The 15406-nt window shown below is 43.4% G+C and overlaps 1 protein-coding gene across 4 annotated transcripts in view; it reads right to left on the reverse strand.

The window, feature by feature from the left end:
- LOC122553399 (prospero homeobox protein 1-like) overlaps positions 1–15406 on the reverse strand; it is a 67662-nt gene that overhangs the window by 31253 nt on the left and 21003 nt on the right. For all 4 annotated transcript variants that reach the window (XM_043697117.1, XM_043697116.1, XM_043697119.1 and 1 more), the window contains exon 3: positions 8212–8313. In XM_043697117.1, the coding sequence (XP_043553052.1) occupies positions 8212–8313 (102 nt within the window). The remainder of the gene's footprint in view (positions 1–8211; positions 8314–15406) is intronic.

Below are 15406 nucleotides of genomic sequence, written 5' to 3' on the forward strand. Positions count from 1 at the left end.
GTGTATGGAATGAGCTGCCAGAGGATGTGGTGGAGGCTGGTATAATTGCAACATTTAAGAGGCATTTGGATGGGTATATGAATAGGAAGGGTTTAGAGGGATATGGGCCGGGTGCTGGCAGGTGGGACGAGATTGGGTTGGGATATTTGGTTGGCATGTACGGGTTGGACCGAAGGGTCTGTTTCCATGCTGTACATCTCTATGACTCTGTGACTCTATTAGTGGGGTGGAAGGTGAGAATTGGGTATCTTCTATCCTTGTTGTAAATGGAGGGGTGGAGTTCAAGGGCAGAGGTGCCGGAGGTGGAGGAGATGCACTGGAGGGCCTTGTTGACAATGTGGGAGGGCAAATTGCACTCCTTGAAGTAGGAGGCCATCTGGGATGTTCTGGAGTGAAATTACTCCTCCTGGGAGCAGATACGGCAGTGGCAGAGGAATTGGGAGTAAGGGATCATGTTTTTACAGGGGGGGGGGGGGCATGGGATGAGGTATAGTCCAGGTTGCTATGGGGGTTGGTAGGTATGAAATAGATGTTCATGTTCAGTTGGTTGCCAGAGATAGAGAGGTCCAGGAAGGGGAGGAAGGTGTCTGAGAAGGTACAGGTGAACCTAAGGTCAGGGTGGAAGGTGTTAGTGAAGTTGATGAACTGTTCCATCTCCTTGTGAGAGCACGAGGTGGTGCCGATACAGACATCAGTGTAGCGGAGGAAGAGGTGGGGATGTTGCCGGTCTAACTGCGGAGGATAGACAGTTCCATGTATCCTACAAAGAGGCAGGCATAGCTGGGGCCCAGATGGTGCCCATAGCCCTGGCCAACAATGCCTCATCTTCCCCATGGACATCCAGTCCCTACACACATTCATCCACCATGGCAAAGGCCTCCACGCTTGCCATTTCTTCCTGTCCTGCCGACCCAACCAGTACCCCACTGCCAACATTCAATTGGGGGAACTGGTCCTGACCCTCAATAATTTCTCCTTCAAATCCTCCCACTTCCTTCAGAACAAAGGGGTATCCATGGGCACAGTTCTCCCACTTTTGACACAATGTTTGTGAGAAGGGCATTGCAAGATTGACAAGACTGTTTCTGCCATTGTTGAGCCTGATGCCTTATTCGATGCCTGGTTGTCCATCTGGTTGTCATTCCTTTTCTCCCTTCTAGCAGTTGATTCAACTGAGTGGCTTGCTTGGCCATTTCAGAGGATAGTTGTGAGTCAGTCACATTGCTGTGGTCTGGAATCACATGTAGGCCAGACTAAGTGAGCATGGCAGTTTTATTCCCTAAAGGACATTAATGATTCAGATGGGCTTTTACGACAACCATTTCACAGTCACTATTAGACATGAAATTCTAATTTGAATTCAGAAATTAAATTCACCTTCCACCATCTGCTGTTGTGAGATGCAAACGCAGGTTCCCAGAACATTACATGGGTCTGTGGATCACTAGTCTAGTAACAATAGCACAAGGCCATCACTCTCCCTGTAGCAGTGACTGTCTCCTTGCCATCGTCTGGGGCCTAATGCCAACATTTGAAGAATTATCGCATAGATTAATCAATTTATCTTAAAATAATGGTCTTAGCATAAATATAAGTGTTGCTTACTATTAATGCACTGGGAACAACCTAAGTCAGAGTATTCACAAGATTTTTAAAAAAATTACTCACCTTAATTCTGAGTTACTTCCCACTTAAAACACAAGTTGTGGGAATTTCACCCCGCTCACCAGCACTGGCTGCTTATTTCAGAAAGCAACATAAATATATCTTGAGTGTACAGAGTCCTGAGACCACAGAAATGTGATTGCTGTGGGTTGTGGGCTGATACCTGAAATAACTTGATAGAGAACTTCAGAATCAAAAAGAACAACACTGCTTTGTTTTAATTTTCAAGTTTGGGTGAATTGTAAAGCACTCTTTGTTTTTTGGTGCTTTTATTTTATTTCAGAACTTGAGGGCATAGGTTTAGGATGAGAGGGGAAATGGATCTAAGGGGCAACTTTTTCACACAGGGTGGTGCTTGTATGGAATGAGCTGCCAGAGGAAGTGGTGGAGGCTGGGACAATTACAGCATTTAAAAGGCATCTGGATTGTTATATGAATAGGAAGGGTTTAGAGGGATATGGGCCAATTGCAGGCAAATGGGGTGAGATTAGGTTGGGATATCTGGTCAGCATGGATGAGTTGGACCAAAGGGTCTGTTTCTGTGCTGTACGTCTCTATGACTCTAATAGAAGCCCGCAGACAAATGTGTTCTGACTGCAGAAGATTCTTCCCAGACTCCTCTGGTACCTTGCCCAAAACATTTAATCTTTGCACATGATCTGGAATGCTAATTGGGGGCTGACTACATGAAGAGTACCACAAAACAATGGAGAGTTATTCAGGCTCTAGCTTCCCCCTTCCCCTGGCTTTGCACAGTGGTAAGCTAGTAATTTACAGTATTACAAATAGTTTCTACCATGGCTCATTGGTAACAATCTTTCTTTTGAATCGGAGGTTGGAGGTTCAAGTCCAGCTCCAGCGATGTCAACACAACAATCTAGACTGCCATCCCAGCCCCATACTGAGCGAATGCAGCACTGCCGATCATAGTATCTTTTGTGATGCGGCATTAAACTGCAAACTACCCACAAAGTAAAACTGGTGAATGAGATTATACGTATCTGCTATACTTCAAAATAAAGGTGCTGTGTACCCATTTCCAAGTATCACAGGCTTTTCCCCCTTGGTCATCGGCCCTGTCAATTTGAGTACATGAGAGAGAGAGATGAATAGAAGGATATTCTGATTGGGCGAGATGGAGTATGATGCGAGGTAGCTCATGTCAAACATTAATTTCAACACTTTTAAGTCTGAATGGTTTCTGTGCTGCAAATAAAAGCACAATTCTAAGAGCAAAGATGCTAGCCCCGCTGTCCTGGTAATGAGTTAACCTTCAACCAACATAAATTACTCTGTCATTATCAAATGCTGTTTGAGGGACCTTGCTGCAGTTATATTAGCTGCTGCATTTACGACAGTGCAATAACAACCAGATTTCAAAAGAACTTTGTTGACTGTAAAGAATTTTAGGATGTGCAGATTACGAAAGGTCCTACATAAATGTAGGTCCCCAAATATTGCTTTGATTAATTCAGCACCATGTTTCCTCTTCGGCATTGCTTGGCTTCACAACAAGTAGTACTTAAAAGGGAAAGACTTACATTTAGAGAAAGTGACCCTGAGTAAAACAGAACTCTTATCACAGACACAGTACCATTTCATGACACTGAACTATCTCTAATGTGTTCACATGCAATTGAATGATTCCTAAGTAGGCAAAGAGGGAAGCCATTTGCACCCATTAAGATTCACAAATGAATATTACTTAAGTCATTTGGTGATCACCTATTATATCACCATCTCTTCTTCCCTCATTGCCCACTTAGAATTAGCAGCCGTTTCTCCAGTTGAAACAGGTCAACCAAAGTTTGGACACAAGCTTACTTAATCTGTGACTAAGGAGTGATTGTTTGATAGAATGCTACAGCGGAAGCTATACTCTAGATTAAAGGGGCTGGATGTTAGGCAAGTTGTGTCAACTTCATTTTTGCGATTCTCCCACTATCAACAATTTTTCTTCAAAGTGAACAGCCATAAGTTTTTAAACTGTGCTGCTAGTGTCGACCTACAATTCTTGGGTGCCTCACATTCTGCCATCAGCGCAATTGTTTCCTTTGTGGCCCACTAATCCAGGCCAGCGAGTCAGCAGGCTTGTGATGTGAAGCCAAATAACTTCATAAGCGCAACAACTGCTGACACATATAGGCTGACCCACCAGAAAATTGTAATTAAAACAATCAAGCTAACAACAACAGGAAGACTCTCACCCAGTTATCTTTAATGATTTTTTAGATTTAGCTTGGAAAATGTAACCATTAGTGAAGAGCTACTTTTTTGAACAGATCTACAGGAAACTGGCAGTAAGAGAATGACTTACATTGCTGTAGTTCCCTTTTTTAAGTCACTGTTGTAGAAAGAGCATAATTAAGTTGCAAAGTCGCCAAAACAGAAAATAATTTATCAGATAATCTATTTTAATGATGCTTATGATAAGTAAATAATTTCACACAACACATGGAAAAGCTAAAACTGAAACAGCTGGAGTTGCTGTGACTGTATGTCACCGTTACCATTCAGGCCTGCAGTATTGGGGAATGCTCTGACTTGAGCCAGTTGGAATACTATATACAATTCTGACCACCATACTTTAAGAAGGATGCAAAGACATCGGAAAGAATGGTTGATGAGAATAAGAGCATAAGACATAGGAGCAGAATTAAACTATTTAGCCCATCGATCTGCTCCACATTCGATCGTAACTGATATGTTTCTCAACCCCATTCTCCTGCCTTCTCCCCATAACCCTTGATGCCCTTATTAAGAAGAAACCTATCTCTATCTTAAGTACACTCAATGACTTGGCCTCCATATCCCTCTGTGCCACAGTTCTATGGATTAACCACCATGTGGCTGAAGGAATTCCTCCTTACATCAAAAGGGTTGTCACTTCATTCTGAGGCTGTTCCCTCAGGTCCTAATTTCCCCTCCTAGTGGAAACATCATCTTCATGTCCACTCTATCCAGGCCTCCCAGAATTCTCTAAGTTTCAATCAAATTCCCCCTTATCCTTCTAAACTCTATGAGTACAGACCCAGAGTCAGCAACCACCCCTCGTATGACAAGCCCTTCATTCTTGTAAAGGAGCATTCTTGTAAGCCCCCTCTGGACTCCCTCCAATGCCAACTCACCCTTCATTAGGTACAGGGGCCCAAAACTGCTCACAACATTTCAAATGCAATCTGACCAGCCCCTTATACAGCCTCAGCAATACATCCCTGCTCTTGTATTCTGAGAATGGTTCCAGGGATGAGAAAGTTCAGTTAAGAAGTAACAAAGAGGATTCATGAGGGCAGACCAGTGGACGTGATCTGTATGGACTTCAGTAAGGCGTTCGACAAGGTTTCCCATGGGAGACTGGTTGGCAAGGTCCGATCTCACGGAATACAGAGAGAACTAGCTATTTGGATACAGAACTGGCTCAAAGATAGAAGACAGAGGGTGATGGTGGAGGATTGTTTTTCAGACTGGAGGCCTGTGACCAGTGGAGTGCCACAAGGATCGGTGCTAGGTCCACCATTTTTCGTCATTTATATTAATGATTTGGATGTGAGCATAAGATGTACAGTTAGTAAGTTTTGAACAAAGAGACCTTGGAGTGCAGGTTCATAGCTCCTTGAAAGTGGAGTGGCAGGTGGTTAGGATAGTGAAGAAGGCGTTTGATATGCTTTCTTTTATTGGTCAGAGTATGGAGTACAGGAGTTGGGAGGTAATGTTGCGGCTGTACAGGACATTAGTTAGGCCACTTTTGGAATGTTGCATGCAATTCTGGTCTCCTTCCTATTGGAAAGATGTTGTGAAACTTGAAAGGATTCAGAAAAGATTCACAAGGATGTTGCCAGGGTTGGAGGATTTGAGCTATAGGGAAAGGTTGAATAAGCTGGGGCTGTTTTCCCTGGAGTGTCGGAGGCTGAGGGGTGACCTTATAGAGGCTTACAAAATCATGAGGGGCATGGATAGAATAAATAGACAAAGTCTCTTCCCTGGGGTGGGGGAGCCAGGAACTCGAGGGCATAGGTTTAGGGTGAGAGGGGAAAGATATAAAAGAGACCTAAGGGGCAACTTCTTCAAGCAGAGGGTGGTACGTGTATGGAATAAGCTGCCAGAGGATGTGGTGGTACAATTGCAATATTTAAAGGGCGCCTGGCTGAGTATATGAATAGGAAGGGTTTGGAGTGATATTGTCCAGGTGCTGGCAGGAGGGACTAGAGTGGGTTGGGATATCTGATCAGCATGGATGAGTTGGACCAAAGGGTCTGTTTCCACGCTGTACATCTCTATGGCTCTATGACTTTAAGAGCACAGATTGGACTGTTTTACTTGGAGAGGTGAAGACTAAGAGGAGATCTGATAGACATTTTCTAAATCACATGGGGACTGGACAGAGAAAATATTTTGGAGAAGAAGCAAATGCATGGTGAGAAAAAACATTTTCATGCAGCAAGTGGTTAGGGCATGGATCACAGAGCCTGGAAGTAGAGGGCAGTAGATAAATAGAAAAATGGAAAATAGAAAGTAAAAAATAGAAAAAAAAGTGCAGTGTTACATGGCAAATACACAAGTTTGTGACAAGATCAAAATGCTTCACGAGCCAGTACAAACTCAGGGGGGCGAATGGCCTTCTGCATCATAACAATTCTGTTATCACAATCTTGATAAGGAAGTTATTTCATTCAAAATATGGAAAAACTAATATTGAAACAGTCAGAATAATACTGATAGCAACCAAAGAGACAATCAGATTATAATGTTGTGGCAATACAACAACCGGAGGGAGGACTATTCAGCACAGAAATGAAGGGAAAGTGAAAGAAATATCAGAGGAAGAATGACTGGGCTTTGATATTGGGCGTCTTTTCTGAGCCGTTTTCAAGAGACCATTGTGTTGTGGACAAGTTGGTTGGACTGACGTCTCATATGGGATTAACTCGCAGTTGCAGTGTGCAAATACTCCCATGCACTTCTGAGAAAACACAATATTCATGGGTGAGGGAGCAGATCTGTGTCTTTCCTGGGAGATACTCTCAGGAGATTAAGGGATGAGTTTGTGCTTGGGTCACTGATCACCTTCTGATTTAATTGTCTGTTCAGCTGTCAGCTTCTGTCCACTTCTCAGCTGAAGACTGAGCTGTTTAGAACTTCAACGCTTTTCCACTCAGCACAGTTCCCGAAGGGACATTTCAACTATCCTGTTTGTGAAGATTATTCTCTTTGGGTTAGACTAGTTGGTCCCTTGCTGTCTCGTACATTCCACATAACTTATCAGCCTGTCATTAACTTTACAAAAATCCGGACCTGCTGTGTTAATGCAACTGAGGAAAGGAAAATTAATTAATATACAGCTCAGCCATGATCTAACTGAATGTGCAATAAGATCGAGGGCTAAATGGTCTTCCTCTGTTCTTATGTGCAAGTCCAGTTTGGTTGATGATAAACAATTTATAGATTTTAAAACCAGCACTATCTCCAGCTGAGAAAAAGTATTTGTATGTTGTACCAGTTACAATGAGAGTGGAAAAGAAATGCTTTAAACTGCAAAATTTCCTCAAAGTGAAGTACTTTTATTAGGAAATACTGGCACTGAATTCTCCTTCACTTTCTAATGCTGTAGAGAGGTAAAAGAGCCATGACGAATTGAGTCAGACACCCGGGATTAGCTTCCCATTGTTCCTGAAGACTCTCTCACGCTGAATTGCAAGAATGGGGAAGGGAAGCAAGTTCACTACATGACCTGTCAGTGACCTCAAAGGGGGTCAGTGATGCACAAAAACAGGGATCATACTCATAGAAGACCAAAAGGAAGAGATTGCTAGACTAAGACACTAGGATCAAACAGTTTGCGCATGGTTATTATCATAACAAGTGTTCTACTATTTAGCGAACAAGCTCCATGATCCACAGGATTGCCCATTTCCACAGTGGCTCAGTGGTTAGCACTGCTGCCTCACAAGACATGGGACCTGGGTTTGATTACAGCCTCGAGTGACTGTATATGTGGAGTTTGCACATTCTCCCCATGTCTGTGTGGGTTTCCTCTGGGTGTGCCAGTTTCCTCCCACAGTCCAAAGATGTGTAGGTTAGGTGGATTGGCCATGGGAGAGGTGGGTTATGGGGATTAGGTGGGGGACTGGGTCTGCATGGAATGGTCTTTGGAGGGTGAGAGCAGACTCGCTAGGATGTTTGGTCTCTTTCCTCACTGGGGATTCTCTGATTCTGAAATGGTGTTCTCATTAAGGATTTTTATTTTTGCAAGAGCCTATTCTCATGAAAGCTGTACCCATCACTTTTTTTTAACTAGGTGTCAATGTGAGAATAAGTAGAGATTTATTGCTGTCCTTTTCCAGCGCAGAGCTGACAGGCCTTCAACCTGTCTCAGAGGCCACCAAGAACCCTGCATGCATAATCTAACCCACTGCACTACTGTACAGACTGTCCCTAACAGACAGTCACACATCCCCTTACTGGAACACGCACGGTTTCTTGTCTCGAACACATACTTCGTGCTCCTCAAGTGTTGCCAAGGATCAGCTACGATTTTAATTTGCTTACCTTAACATCCAGGAAGTATGTTTTCAATGTGGTTGAGCTGGGATAACGGATGTAGAAGAACATCAGCTTGGCCTTCTTCAGGTGATTAGGCGTTAGTCCGTCCTGAACATGGAGACTGGTTAAGGGAAGATGCACCAGGATGGTCAACACTGCTACAAAACGTTAAACATTTCTGAATAAAAACTGAAAGAACCGCAGAAGCAAAAGCAGAAATTGCTGGAATAGCTCAGCAGAGTCTGTGGAGAGAAATCAGAGTTAACATTTCAGGCCGAGTGACCCTTCCTCAAAAGCTATTAAATATTCCCAACCTACTTTACGTTGTTACAGATTGCCTATTCTTTATATAAACGGTCTTATTCTACCACTCACCAATTCCTAAAGATGAAACAAACTAAATGGAGATTATTTATTTCTTAGCACACATTGGAAGCACCACAACCTCTGCCTTTTGTGTAATCCCGATCCATTTCAACCAAAGTAGCGAATAACATTTAGTTAGAAAATAATATTAAATTTTTGCCTATTAAATTTGTCACACATCAGATGAATTTTAAAAGATACATTGTCAAGATAATATGTTGTAAAGGACTGAAGAAGGGCTTATGCCCAAAACGTAGATTCTCCTGCTCCTTGGATGCTGCCTGACCTGCTGCGCTTTTCCAGCAACACATTTTTCAGTAATAGAAAATAGATTCAGGATAATGGGTCATTTTTACCCCGGGTACGTGCCATCCCATAGGCAAGACAGGCCCACTAGAAGTGGTAGCACAGTGATGTACAGTCAGGAAGGAGTGTTCAACATTGACTCTGGACCCCACAGTGTCTCAAGGCATTGAGTCAAACTTGTGAAAGGAAATCTCCTGCTGATTACTATCTCCTAGCATTCAGCTCAAGAATCAGTTCTATTTAACATTGAATGCCATTTGGAGGAATCACTTCAGGTACCAAGGGCACACAAAGTACTCTGGGTGGAGATTCAATGTCCATCATCAAGAATGGTTCATTAGCACTTCTACTGACTGAGTTCGTAAAGTCCTCAAGGTCCTAGCTGCTAGGATGGGCCTCCAGGGGTGAGGGAACCAACAAGAGGGAAAAATGTATTGATCTTGTCCTTGCAAATCTACCTGAAGCAGATGCATCTAATGACAGTATCAGTAGGAGTGACCACTCCACAGTCCTTGCAGAAACAGAATCCCTTCTTCACATTGAGGATACCCTGTGTTGTGTTGTATAGCACTAACAAATTGTTAAATGGAATAGATTTTTAGCAGATCTGCTAACTCATACCTGGACACTCATGAGATGATGTGGACTATCAGCAGCAGAATTATATTCAACTACAACCTAACTTCACATTCCCAATTTACCATGACCATTAAGGAAGGATGAGTGCACCTCTGGTAACAACCTTGTTTGGTAATAACGGGAAACACTTGATCACAGACAAAGCCATTTCTTTGTGGAAGAACTTACTTTGTAAAAGATGAAGACTGACCAGGTTTATAAGCTCCTGAGAAGTCTGAAGTCACACGCGGCCTTGGTTTTTGTTGCTATGAAACAAGTACATTTGTTTGTGTGTTTGGGGGGCGGGGGGTGGCCTGATCAGGTCAAGAAGCCTGCGCAAGCGAGGCAGCCACACTGGTCGACAGCAACAACTCTAACTGGGCCATGCAAGCTGAACTCTAAAGGTTCAAACAGAGGAGAGTTAACAAGAAAGGAATGGCAGGCAATGGAACTTAAAGAACATGGATAGAGGCAAGGAGGAGAAGGAAGGTGGGTACTGCCTATTTAGGGTGGGGGACACAATGGGGTAATTAAAAGTGCTAGGGAGGGGAGAAAGAGCAAATGAATCGAATACAGGATCAACGCTGACCATGGGATTTGGATGGGAATGAGATTGAGAAACGAGGAGAACTATCAAGGGAAATAGCCGATTGAAGAAAGACAAAAGACACCAGAGAATAGAAGAGGACCATCTACAGTGATGTGGGAAAATTATAGTGTAGAGCGGGAGGGTAAAGAGTGAACAAATCAAGTGCAAAATAAACAGTCTCCTAAAATGCATCACAACAAAAAAGGCCTCACAGAGAATGGCCAGCAAGCTGTTTGCACATATTCCTATACAGCACTATCATATTCAACTGAAGTAACCATAACAGAAAGTGTTAAATACTACTGTGCATGCAATCTGTTAAAGGCTTAGCACTGAGCAAAGGTCACTACAGAACAAAGGCTCTGACAGCTCCAAACACTGACATCCTAACTCATTGATTAATTTAACTCTGAGAAGAAGGGGACTCAAGACTCTCTCAACAGTGCTGACAATGGTGAACATGATTGGACAGTGATAGAGTGAGTGAGTGCGTGTGTGTGTTATTCCACATGCAGCCTTGCAGGAGCATTAGCAGGCTGAGATACATGAAAGCAAAGAACATGGGAATGAAATTGTTACGCAGCTTGTACATTCCAAGGTTGTAGGACTGTATTGCGGGGACAATGAAAGCCAGTAACATTAAGATTTGGGTAATTGTCATATGCATGGAGAGCAATGATCCAGGCAACAAAGATCTTTCACATTACTGAGGAATGAAGGACAGGAAAACCAGTCAGGTTGCGCCTGACCTTGTAGAGATGAGCATGTGAGCAGTATTTCCATAACAAATGTTTCGGTAACCAAACCTAACGCTTTACTGGCATTGATGAGGCTAAGGAGGAGGAGTAAAGATTAGATGAGATTACTTACAGTGTAGGAACAGGCCCTTTGGCCCAACAAGTCCACACCGACCCGCCAAAGCGCAACCCACCCATACCCCTACATTTACCCCTTACCTAACACTATGGGCAATTTAGCATGGCCAATTCACCTAACCTAACCCGGGTCTCTGGCGCTGTGAGGCAGCAGTGCTAACCACTGTGCCACCGTGCCGCCCAAGAAGCATCCAGCACCAGCCAGAGAAAGGGGACTACAGTTGTGGATAAGCAAGTAGTATCTGAAGCAGGAAATCAGAATCTTCAGCACTCTTTAACCATGTACCAAGGCAATGTGTACTGATCGCATTTTATCAACCGAGAGGAGTGAAAGTCAGTGGTGAAGACATCTTCAGTTGCTGAGTTAGGCAGTCACCTATACCACCACCGCCTAACGGCCAATGTGCAGTCATGCAGCATGGGAAGCAGCGTTATGACTGTGCTGCTGAAGATCACAGCGGTATTGAACATGCAATCCACCAGAAAACCTCAAATCTCAATTCAGAACGTTTTATAAATTCCTGTGTGGAACATGGGCCTTGCTGGCTAGCCAGCATTTATTGGCCATCCCCATGTGCTGTTGGTGAACTGCAAGCTACATCTGTGGTATCTCCCAATCAGCAGCCCACACGTGCATTTGTGAGCTCAACCCCGATGGAGGAGTTGTGGATGGGAATGGTTCAGGACTTTTTTCCCCAAGAAGAATGAGAGAGCCCTGAGACCATTCTGATGGGGAATGGACATGTAAAAGGGCCAGCTGTCCATCCTTTATTGCCCAGATGGCAGTAAAGAGTCAATCACATTGCTGTGGAGTCACGTGTAGGCCAGATCAGGTAAGAATGGCAGTTTCTTTCTCTAAAGGATATTAGTGAACCAGATGAGGTTTTCCTGACAATCAGCAACACCTTCACGGTCATCATTAAACTTTTAATTCCATTTGTTTTTATTAGTTTCAAATACCACCATCTACATGGCAGAATATTATTTGGGTCCCTGGATTAATATTCTAGTAATAATACCACTAGCTGCATCTCCCCGCAGCTGATTGGAGTGTTTCTGCTGAAGGATATTGATAAATCAAAAGTTAAAATTGTTATGTTCTGACCTAAAGGATGCTCTGATTGAATATTTTCTCTTTCTCACATATATATCTGTAATGCAAGTGTATATATCTATACCATTGCATACGCACAGAAAAGAATCTCTTGTCCATCTGGTGTATTTCTTTGTTTAGAGAATCTGTCTCTATCAATCTCTGTGTTTCTGTGTTTCAGTTTCTCCAGCTCTCGTTCTACTTTTCCATGCTTGGATCCCTGACTACATATTTCCATGCAATTATTCCCCATGTATCGAGAATTCAATTAAACTGGTTGCTTTTGCTTCATTTGAATAATAAAAGATGGGCATATCAGATTTCAACCCATCTAATAGTTTGCGGCACTACTTGAGACACTGCAGACTACATTTGAAATTATATTTTGAAAGGGCTACTTGACTTGTAAAATAAAGAGAAGTGCATCAATGCTGATCACTCCCAATGATCAACCAGGTAAGAGGACATTATCAGCTGGAAACTATGAGATATTGTATGCATTAACATCAGAGAAGTCACTGGAATAAGAGTGGGACTGGAGCAGTGAGTAGTAATGGAAAGCTCGGAGCTACTCAGCTTTCCTTGAGTATCACTAAATCTTATTTAAAACAAAGCACTCTAATAATTTACAGTTTGCTAACTCATCTTAAATTAAACAAAAAACTTTTTACATACTAAATAAGCAAAAAACAAAAGGTGATCCAATTTTATTTGGGAATATGAATCACTTTAGGGGTTTCTGTATTAAGTCGTTCTACTTTCCCATTTCTTAATGTGTCAATGCATTTTTGTCTGTCTTCAACCCTTAGGACTGAAAGTGCTCTGGGGGTGGGGAAGCAATGTTGGTGGAGTTACAAGTGGAGCAAGTACTTATGAAGAGCATTATGCTAAACTCTCAGTTATTGAGTGAAAAGTTTACTGAACCCCCAATTGTTATATTCTGGAAGCACATCAAATGATCAAGATTTTTTATTTTGTTAGCTGTCCACATCACAAAAAAATGCTTTATTCATAGATGTAATAGGAATTTGCTGAGAGTTCTGTTTCACTGGTGTTGTACTTTCTCTACCCCAATCCACCTCCCCAAAACATCCCTCCCCAAAGCTGCCTCAAAAAGGTCGTGACTGGAGCTGTCTGTTCAATGGCACGACTGTATAGTGGCCATCAAACAGACTTGTTATGAATCTTAATAGAGGGGATCATCCAAGTCCTGGATCATTATGGACCAACACAACCACCTCTTGCATTATGCTGACCTGAATATACAATTCCAAAGCTGCTGTCCATGTTTCTTCAAACGTTATCAAGTTCCTTTTGATCATTTCACCCTACTTATGTGTGTGAGAGAGAGGTGCCTGCAGGAAATCTGCTTGGCAAACCTTTTTTATTCCACTTTCAGATGGCAGGGTAACCAAATGAGCACCACATTTGGCACAATGTCAAGCATCATTAATGTGGCCAAGTGTTTTGGTATTATTTATAACATTAAACTTGCAAACAAAGGAAAGAGTGGCATTTTAAAATATTCCCTCAGGCAATCCGTTTAGGAGTGTGATGCATTGTGTCAAAGGAAAAGAAAACTGTTGGAACAATGGACGGACACAAACCTTTATTCAAGATCATGTTGGTAACCCCTCCAGCTCAGGGATTTCTATCTATTCATTTTAGTAGGTGGTCACAGGCTGAGATGCTCAATTTATTTAAATTGCAGGGGACACTCAAAGTGCAAGGACTCTTCTACGAAAAACTGGGACACAATTTTCCCATAGGAACAGCGTGCCAGGTGACTAACATATCACCTCCACCACCGAGTTAACTCACCCAATCACACACATTAAGATATACTCCTTAAGAGCTAACAAACAGTTTAGGAGAGATTTTTGGACCATCACCAGCTTTGACACTGGTGGGGCTAGAGGCAGGCAGCCTGTGGTTCCAAAAGACTATTGGTGGAGGTCTGCTCCTCAGGGAGTCAAGAAGCCAAGCAAATGTTTTTTATCTTCTTGTTGCATGGTGAGGGTCATAGGGAGAGAGGTGGTCAGAGACAAGAGTAAGAGGTAGCTTTGAGTCTTGATTCCACTTCTGCCTCCAATTGTCCCCAACTGGGTAAATTACAGCCCCTCCCCAAATTTGGCAGACAGGTCACCATAACTTCCCTATTGGAAAAATACCCCCCAATCTCACTCATTCGGAAGGTAGGTAATGAGGGAAACAGTGATTGAGGTACTGGTGAGGAATTGAAACTGTCCCGAATGGCGCTTCTTAGCAAGCACTTGATTGGTGATCCCTGTACTTCCCCAGAGATAACTCACTCAAATATTGCCCCCTTATTGATACCTCTCTCTCTCTCAACAACTCCAATTAGAAGGATCAGCAAGACGGCTTTTGTGTGGAGCCGCAGAAAATGGGGCAGATACTAAACGAGTATTTTGCATTATTGTTTACTGTGGAAAAGGACATGGAAGGTATAGAATGTAGGGAAATACATGGTGACATCTTGGAAAATGTCCATATTACGGAGGAGGAAGTGCTGGATATCTTGAAACGCATAAAGGTGGATAAATCCGCAGGACCTGATCAGGTGTACCCTAGAACTCTATGGGAAGCTAGAGAAGTGATTGCTGGGCCTCTTGCTGAGATATTTATATCATCGATAGTCACAGGTTAGGTGCCGGAAGACTGGGGGTTGGCTAACGTGGTGCCACTGCTTAAGAAGGGTGGTAAGGACAAGCCAGGGAAATATAGACCGGTGAGCCTGACGTCGGTGGTGGGCAAGTTATTGGAGAGAATCCTGAAGGACAGGATGTATACGTATTTGGAAATACGTGTATTTGGAAATACACCCGCATGGGCCCCAGCTATGCCTGCCTCTTCGTAGGGTATGTGGAACAATCCATCTTCCGCAACTACACTGGCCCCACCCCCCATCTTTTCCTTCGCTACATTGATGACTGTATCGGCGCCGCCTCGTGCTCCCACGAGGAGGTTGAACAGTTCATCCACTACACTAACACCTTCCACCCCGACCTCAAATTCACCTGGACAGCCTCGGACTCCTCCCTCCCCTTCCTAGACCTTTCTGTTTCTATCTCAGGCGACCGAATCAACACGGACATCTACTACAAACCAACCGACTCCCACAGCTACCTGGACTACACCTCCTCCCATCCTGCCCCCTGTAAAAACACCATCCCATTCTCCCAATTCCTTCATCTCCGCCGCATCTGCTCCCAGGAGGACCAGTTCAAAATACGTACAACACAGATGGCCTCCATAATCAAGGATCGCAATTCCGCCCCCCCCCGACGTGGTCGACGGTGCCCTCCACCGCATCTCCTCCACTTCCCGCCCCTC

The sequence above is a fragment of the Chiloscyllium plagiosum genome, chromosome 10 (genome assembly GCF_004010195.1).
Source record: "Chiloscyllium plagiosum isolate BGI_BamShark_2017 chromosome 10, ASM401019v2, whole genome shotgun sequence".
Classification (NCBI taxonomy): domain Eukaryota; kingdom Metazoa; phylum Chordata; class Chondrichthyes; order Orectolobiformes; family Hemiscylliidae; genus Chiloscyllium; species Chiloscyllium plagiosum.